Raw genomic sequence first — 8871 nt, 5'->3', positions numbered from 1 at the left:
CGTGAGCAGGCAGAAGGCGGAATCCGGGAGGGAGTGGGCGGGGCCCACCACAATAAAGGCGGGTTCTGGTAGCGCCCGCTGCTGGCTGCTTTGTGGCAGACTGGCGTCTCAAGGTTTGAGCTGCGGGCTCATTAACTCTAATCTCAACAGCTCAGTCTTAACTTGACCCAAAGCGTAATATTTGCATGACACTTGTTATTACTTTATAAATATCTGTGTTTCCTACCTCACTGTAAACCTTATTTGGCAGAGATCACATCTCTTGCTTACTATTACCAGCATTTAGCAGAATGTCTGGCACATAGTAAGTGCTCAACACACAGGAAGGGAGGGGAGAAGACAAACTGAGTGTTAGGGGCTGCATTGTATCCTCCCAAAATTTCGTATGTTGAATTCACAACCCCCAATACCTCAGGATGTGACTTTGGAGATAGGGTCTTTAAAGAGGTAATTAAATTGAAATGAGATCATTAAGGTGGGCCCTGATCCAATATGACTGGTGTCTTTAATAAGTAAGCAGAGATTAGCACACAGCACAGAGGGGAGCATCGCATGAGTAAGAAGGCGGCCATCCTAGAAGCCCAGGAGAGACCTTAAAAGAGACTAACACTGCGGACACCTTGATCTCAGATTGGTAGCCTTCAGAACTGTGAGAAAATAAATTTTTGTTGTTTAAGCCACCCAGTCTGTGGTACTTTGTTTATGGTAACTTCAGCAAGCTAATACAGCTGACTATGCAGGATGAATAGCTTTATTTTTAAGTAAGCTTATTTTAAATAAATCACCTTTCTGAAAACATTAGCATTTCAACATTTTCTAAGGAGGTGGACATACCTAAGTGACAGAGAAATAAAGTACAATTGTCAAACAAAGTGGTTCTCTACCAGGGACATTTGACAGTGTCTGGAGACACTTCTGGTTGTCACATCTGGGGAAGGAAGGCCGTGTTGCTGGCATCTCGTGGGCAGAGGCCAGGGGTGCTGCTAAACATCCTACAGTGCACAGTACAGGCCCGTCACCCCTAAACAAAGCAGTATCCAGCCCAAAACATTATTAAGAGTTGAGGATGACAAACCAGTGACAGATGCACTTCTTAGAGGAAATGGAAAGATCCGGGTTTCTCTTTCCATCTGTAGTATTTTGCAGTTTACACGATTGAGGATGAAAGGATAGCTATAAAATTTATTTAAATTTTACTTCCAGGCCAAATAATTGTGAACTTGGGCTTTGGAGTTAGAGAGACCCGGTTCAAATTCAGCTCTGCAGCAACTTATTACTATATGATCTTGGACAAGTTACTTAACCTATTTATAAGGCTCAGTTTTTTTCATCTTTAAATTGGGTGTAGGAATAGAACTTACCATTTTGGGTTGTCGTGGGAATTAAATTGATATAATGCATTCAAGTGTTCAGTAATTATGCCTAGCACGTGGCAAGTAATCAGATTCCAAATATTTTAAGTTTAAATATTTAAAAATCAAAAGTCTCTGTCAATTACCCAATATAAAACACCAAAGGAGGAAAAAAATCAGGCTTCATTTCTGTTACAGGATGGCTCCCAAACATGACTGATCATCAGAATCATTTTGAAGGAGGTTAGTCATGGGGACATCTGGGGGAAATGTGTTCTAGGCAGAGGGAACAGCAAGGACAAAGACCCTGAGTGGGAGCGTGCTTGGCATATTCAAGAAACAGCAAGAAGGCCCATGTGGCTAGGGGAGCTTGGGGAGATGAGATCAGAGAGGTAGGGAGACCAGATCACTTGTTATAATCCTTAGTAGGTTTTGAACAGATCATTTTTGCTTCTGTGTTAAGAACAGACTGTAGAGGGGCAAGGGAGGAAACAGACACCATGCAGGAGGCTACCCCAAATAGTCCAAGCAAAAGACAATGGTGGCTCTGACTAGGGTACAAAGTTTCTTTATGGGATGATGAGAATGTTCTAAAATTAGATTATGATAATAGTCACACAACTCTGTAAATATACTAAAAAACTTTAAATGGGTAAACTTTATGGTATGTAAATTATATCTCAATAAAGCTGTTTAAAAAAAAGAAATGGGAAAATGGGTCTGTCCAAGGAAAAAACAAAATAATTGACAAACGATACTGAGAGCTTAGCTGAGATCGGATAACATAAATCTGCAGTGGTATCCTTTTGCATAATTGTATGGTTTCTTCCAACATAGTTACTGCTCAGTGGATGCAGTATAAAGGCAAGGATGTAAGGAAATTCAGGGTGTTCCTGAGATAGAAGTTCAGGTGATCAACCAATGAGAGGCCTCAGAAGAACACAACCTGGCCAGCACCTTGATCTTGGACTTTTAGACTCCAGAACAGTGAGAAAATAAGTTTCTGTTTCTTAAGCCACCCAGTCTGTGGTATTTTGCTGTGGCAGTCCTAACAGACTAATGCACCATCATAGTATAAAACTACTAAAAATGTCAACTGTGAAGAAAAGGGCTAGCTGCAGGCCTACAACCCATTCCCTCTCTACCAGGAATCAAGACCTCAATCAAATTTTCATTTTATTTATTTTGGCTGTGCCACGCAGCTTGCGGGGATCTTAGTTCCCTGACCAGGGATCAAAAACGGGTCCCCTGCAGTGGAGGCTTGGAGTCCTAACCACTGGACCTCCAGGGAATTCCCCAAATTTCCATTTTAAAAGTGCTAATATTTACTAGTGGAAAGAAAATGAAAAATTCTTCTCTCTCAAAAGCTTGTAGCAAGACGCACTTGGTCTATAGAGATGGCTTATTGTAAAACCTGGAATTTATGAATTTATGAGGCATGGTTGGCTGGAGAATGAGGCTCATCATTTAAATTGTGTAATTAATGAGGTATAAAAAGAGGACGATGCAAAACCAAATGACTCCCTTTGTTTATACAATGTCTCTGAAAACACTGCCCAGAAGGAAACTGTCCTTTAATTTGGAATTCAAAATGCACCGTAATGAGGGAGAAAAAGGGCATTGTGGAGCTAAGCGTGGTAATGTTGGACTTCTCCAAGAGAAGACTGTTTCACCTGTGCCTAGTGATCGCCCTGTATCCTTTAAATCATTAATCAAATTTGGTATTGGCTACGATCTATGACTGATGAGTCTGATTTGACAAACTGTTTGGGTTAACCAAGACTTTGCGTAGAAAAATTATTTTGCACTTCTTATTAACTCAGAAACATTCCTGTTTTAAGGTCTATCAATCCAATTTGATAAATGTATACTTCAGATAGAATAATTTGATAATATGAAGGATTAACAGTCATATAATTGAAATAATCTCATAAAGGGACATACATGAATTTATTTGAAACTTTATTATATAAATTTTCATTTCTTTTAAAGATTACAAAACCTGTTCTGTGACAGGAATACAAGCAATATTGTTCCAGGATTATTCATGGATACATCTGAAAGAGCTCTGATTACACATTAATAGTATGATTTGAAAACTTCCCAGATTAGACTCTTAAGTAAAACAATTTAAAGTATTCAGTGATATTTAATCCTTTACAAGCATTTCGTAATTATGGCAGCAGGGCCAAGCATCTGATGCGATTTAACCACCAATAAAAGGTACAATACATGTGAACTCATGATATGGTGCCTTGGGCTTCTGGCATGCCTTACTAGAGAGAAACTAGTATAAAGTAAAATCATATATAATAGTAGAAAAATATTTGTGATTTTTTTCTTTTTTAAAAACTGTTTAAGTAGATACCCATCCCTTTCCCACCCATGGCCAAAAATGCAAAATAATTACATCCCTTAGGTGTATACCTTCCCTTTTGCTTAGGGTAAGAGTTAAGATAAACATAATACAGGTATGTAATTTTAAGAGTTAAAAACTCATCACCCATAATCATTAAGGATGCTAAGGAATGGCAATACCTTGAAGCTTTTTTTAAAAATTAAAAAACAAAGCCTTAGATGGTAAACTACACTTAGAGAAACGCAAACCAAAACCTTTATCCTTATGCCCTTGCTTTGTATTTAAGTTCTATTTTAAGTACTTGTTTGAAAAACTCAGTATACAGTTCACTCAGTACTATAGTGATAATAGGAGTAAAGATTTTCACTTCCATTAGATATTGAACTAATCTACTCAGAGAGGACTATTATAGCGACTCTCTTCTCACATACGTTTACATACATTGTACTCAAATGGTATGTGCTCTAAAGAGGTTTTCTTGAGGTTTGCACCTCTGAACTTAGTCTCTAAATTTTCCTTTCCACTAATCTCTATTCAATGTCATATACTTTGCTAGTTGCTCTGGGAGAATCATGGACATTTAAACAGCTTATCATGCACTTCAAGGTTATATGGCAAAATAATGAGGAAAGTGCCTTAAGAGGTAGGAAGTAGGCTCTCATCCCAACCCTTGGTATGCCCTGGTATGAACAGTTAAAAGACTGGAATCAAAGTGGTAAATGTGAGACTGATAGTAATACAAGGCTTAAGAAAATTAAGTCGACTTAGTTACTAGAATTCTTTGCAAACAGTCACATTGGAACCAGTTACAAGTCACTCGATCACACAGAATACAGCAGTGTCAAAAATACATAAAGCGCACTGTAGATACAAATTCTTCTTGGCCATCCATATTTAGTTATTATCATTCTGTAGATTCTTCACTAGAAAAAGTGGTTAAGCGTGGCTCTGCAGAATACCACACTCCCAAGAAAGCGAGTTTCATTCCTTCATTAGCTGGTCTCCACCAATGGTCACTTGGGGAGACCAGCAAAATGTAAGCAATCTGGAGGTGAAAAGAGGACTATTTTCATTAATTGAAATAAAAATGCTGAGTTAAGTCAACTTATCTGTGAATTAAATAAGGCTCAAAGTATACATCCAGTTTGTTAGTCACATGGAGTTGGACCTTTCGGAGGGACAGAACTCTAGGACTGGATTGAAACCTCCTGGTTTAAGCACCAAGGTCAGCCATGGAACCCATCATATCTGTTCGTCACAGAAAGCAGACCTTTTCTGACCATTTACATTCCTGAGATATCTGTCCTAATGCCTTCATAAATCTCAAATGCTGGATACCACCATAAGAGAGAATTCTCACTAGTAAAGAAGACTGAAAAATTTTAGCTCATTTATAAAGGCCAGGAAGTAGAGAAAATCAAAGCCATGTTGAAATGTGTATTGCTGACTTTCATGGTGATGCACATCTATACCAAGCCCCCAAATCTTGAACGCTTTTCTGCTCTCACCTGAGGCTGGACGCACCCCAGCCTCTTTCTTACCCAACCCATGCTGCCCATTCATAAAATCTTTCCTGGGCTGAGGGTACAGGGCACAGCTAACAGGCTAGCCCCACCTCCCAAGATGTCCCCTGGTCCCAACAGCAACCACTTCTTAAAAATAGTTGGGAAATGGTTGGCCCAAACCTGCTCTTTGCAGCCCACTGTGTGTGAAATGTAGAATCTCTACTGCATACACACCACACCCTCTCCAGATACTCACTAAGTGACTTTTCCCACACGTCAGTCTCCAGCCTCACAGCATCTTGATTCTGTGCCGTGTCAAAATTATTATATTTTTGGACTTTTGGGGTTGCTTGTGAATAAATGAATCCATATCAGATCTGTTAAAGTGAAGGGTCTATTGTACTTAGAAGACATATCTATAAATTAGGAGCTGAAATGACTTACTTATACGACAGCTTAAAAGGACAAAAAACTTACCTTAATTTAGCATCATCACTTGAAAGGGAAGCTAGAAAACACATGGTAGTGTGATCCATATTTTCCAGTACGTGCTTGGTAATGTTAAGTCTACCATTCTGGATATTATTGTGGATTATAAGCTAAGAGGAGGTTTGTAAAAGTGGCCTGATAGTTTAGTTCCTTCTTTCATATTGAAATATCTTTCATATTGAAATAAAACCTCCTGGGAGAAGCCCTGGTAACCAGCAGGACTAACTGGGAAAGGGCCTCACTACCACAACTATAGGGGCCAGGAGGAACTGAACTTGGAGAAATTAATGGAAAGGTTATCCCAGCACAAGCATTACATTTAGAGCACATTGTTGGCCAAGTTTGTCTGCTCTGTCAAAGGCAATAGGAACACCAGAATCACAGATGAAATAAATTATACTCGTGAACTGCTTTTTAGGCAGAAAGCCTCCAGTTTTGTGAACATATAACTTGCTTTTCTCCAATAAAACTGGCAGCTGTACTAGGCAAAGAAGGCATTCATATACTAGTAGAGGACTGCCCCAGGAAATATATAGTTTTTGAACAGCTCAGTTTGTGGTCGAGTGATAATACGAGGGGAAGGCAGCACGGTGTTATGAGGGAAAAAAACTGAAAGGGAAGTTAAGGATTCTAGTCTTTGCTTTGGGTCTCAGGTTCTTTACCTGCAATATGAGAAAGTTGGACTAGATAATTTAAAAGCATTTACACATTTACTTCTGGTTCTAAAAGATGATGATGGGCAATACACCTAAGCACTTATGGAATAGTGTTAGTGTCAAAAATCTGAAAATGCTATCTTTTTTCTGCCTAGAGTTACATTAACATTTTAAAAGTGACAAAAATCTGGGATGACCATGGTTGGGAACACTTAATAGAGGAGAAAGGAAAACAAAGCTTTCTTTCCAGGCATTGGAAAGCAGCTGTTAATAGTTAGCATCCATATACTCAAGAATATTTAAAAACTTTCTCCATCTAGATCTTCTGAAATCCCTCCTCCTATACATTTTTTATTTAGAAGATAAACTTACATTTGCTTTCTATGCAATAATCATTTTGTGTCACTTGGGCAAAAGGCATGATAGATTTCCTCTTTCCCTTTAATTGCACAGAGGAGAAATTAAGGAATAATGAGCGGCTTCCAAGATATTTAGATAAACCATGCTTTCCTGGCTTTGTACTCTCAGGGGAAGATTTAAAGCTTCTGGCAGGAAAAAAAGAGTTCTGATGTAAATGACTTAGTACATGACTAGGAAAGATCTGTTCAGGCACATTCTTGATGAGATAAGTTAAATCACCTTTTCCTTGCTCATATGTTTTTCATATTACATATTGATGTATGCTAGGTAGCTTGGCAAAGATACAGGTAATAATGGATGCAGAAGTTTCTTTAATGATATTGTGGAAACTAACAAATTAGATGTAGATAATGAATACTCTAATCTAAGCAGATCCAGTGACCATTATGAAAAGTGATCATTTCTGAAGTTAAAGAAAGCATTATATGAAACTAACACAATACTGTAAATCAACTATACTCCAATAAAAATTTTTAAAAAAAGAAAAGAAAGCATTATATGGCTATAAATCATCAGGAGGAATTCAGAAAACACTCAATGCTGAACATTCACTTAGCCTACCTCAGCTATGATTGATCAAGAATGTTTTATTCCCTAGAATAAGAAAGTTTAAGTCCAATTTCATAGAGAGGCCTGTGGCCTTTATTACATTCAAATTAGTGTTTAATATAGAGCATCTTAATGGGATAGAATTATGATTTACTTTTTTTCCCCAAAAAAGCATACTTTTCCTGCAGGTATACAAGAACAGGTATCCTGTTATTCATATGCTAAATTCTGCAATTTGATCTATTTAAACATGAAATATTCAATGGGACTTCAATGACCTGTTGCTAAATTTTCCTTCGCCAGTCTCTTCACCATGCCTCTTAAAGGCCTTTGATGTATATTGGGAAAAATCCCAAATTTATGTCAACTACTAAGAATGGATACTATTTAAGATTAAAAGTGCAAGGACTACTTCCTTAATAAAGGAAAAAAGACCCTAAGGAGTTGCAAAGTATATGGACTAACTTCACAGGTGTACTCTTGATGTCATACCACACACATATGATAACTTTCTTTACCATAACAGCTCTCTAGGTTAGCCTGCCAGAGCACCTGACTTTAAGAAACAAACGAACGGACCAGTGAAACAGACATGGGGAAAGATATGTACATTTTGGAAGTATTACATTCAACAGCTGTTCTACAATCCGGCCATTTTTAGGGCTGTCCAACAATACCGTTAATCCAGGTGAACTATTTAACCAGAATTCATAGTCAATTGATTAATAATAGATTCCAAGTTAAACAAGGCATGTATACATTAAAGAAAGCAGTACAGAAATGTACTGTATATGAACTGTTTACAAAAACATACAAAATGTTGGATGGCACAAGGGATACAGTGCTAATATAAACGGATTGTTTAAGCTAAGTGCTTAACATAAACTGTCCATCCCTATAACTAACAAAGAATATTTAAGGGACATGAAATATCTCCTATAAAAATAATGCTATGTGGTGTAGAGTACTTTATTCAGTGTATTTTTAGGTGGTATTCATATGTTCATTATTCTTCTTGTTGATTCAGTGAATATATCTTCATCATGTTTCCATTTTCAATTCAGCCGAAGCTCCAGGAAAATCTAACCTGCTAACAATCATTTAAAGCGAGAAGAGACGAAAGCGGGAGAGCAGCAGGAGCAGCAGCATTATGGGTACCAGCTGGGACAGTGTGTGCCTGCAGGTGTCTCTCAGATATGTGCTACCTGTCGCCAGAACTTGTGCTATCAGCTTACACCATGGTACCAAATATCTCACTGAGGTCACTTCACAGGGCTGTAGAGGTGATTTTTTTAATACCTCTCCGCTGAGCAAGAGTAGAGCGGCCTACTGGTTCCAAAACTGGTGACTGATTACGGTTTAAAGCAGAGTATGTAGCTGCCATGGCACCCTGAAAACAGGAAAGAAAGGTCACAAATAATGACAATGGGTAGTCACCTGTACACAGAATATGAAATGATTTTTTCCCAGATATTTTCTTCATATGCAAATTTATATAGATTTTATTAGGCTCATAATGAAAATAACCACACAGGTCAAAT

The 8871-nt window shown here is 38.0% G+C and overlaps 1 protein-coding gene across 7 annotated transcripts in view; it reads right to left on the bottom strand.

Annotated features, from left to right (window-relative positions):
* Positions 1-3303: 3303 nt before the first annotated feature.
* Positions 3304-8871, bottom strand: part of RPS6KA3 (ribosomal protein S6 kinase A3) — a 199319-nt gene continuing 193751 nt past the window's right edge. For all 7 annotated transcript variants that reach the window (XM_060292161.1, XM_060292163.1, XM_060292165.2 and 4 more), the window contains one exon: positions 3304-8720. In XM_060292161.1, coding sequence (XP_060148144.1) covers positions 8598-8720 — 123 coding nt within the window. In that variant the 3' untranslated portion in view covers positions 3304-8597. The remainder of the gene's footprint in view (positions 8721-8871) is intronic.

Source organism: Globicephala melas, chromosome X (assembly GCF_963455315.2).
Source record: "Globicephala melas chromosome X, mGloMel1.2, whole genome shotgun sequence".
Classification (NCBI taxonomy): Eukaryota; Metazoa; Chordata; class Mammalia; order Artiodactyla; family Delphinidae; genus Globicephala; species Globicephala melas.
Note: the sequence above shows the minus strand (reverse complement) of the source record. Positions and strands in the feature narration are given on the sequence as shown.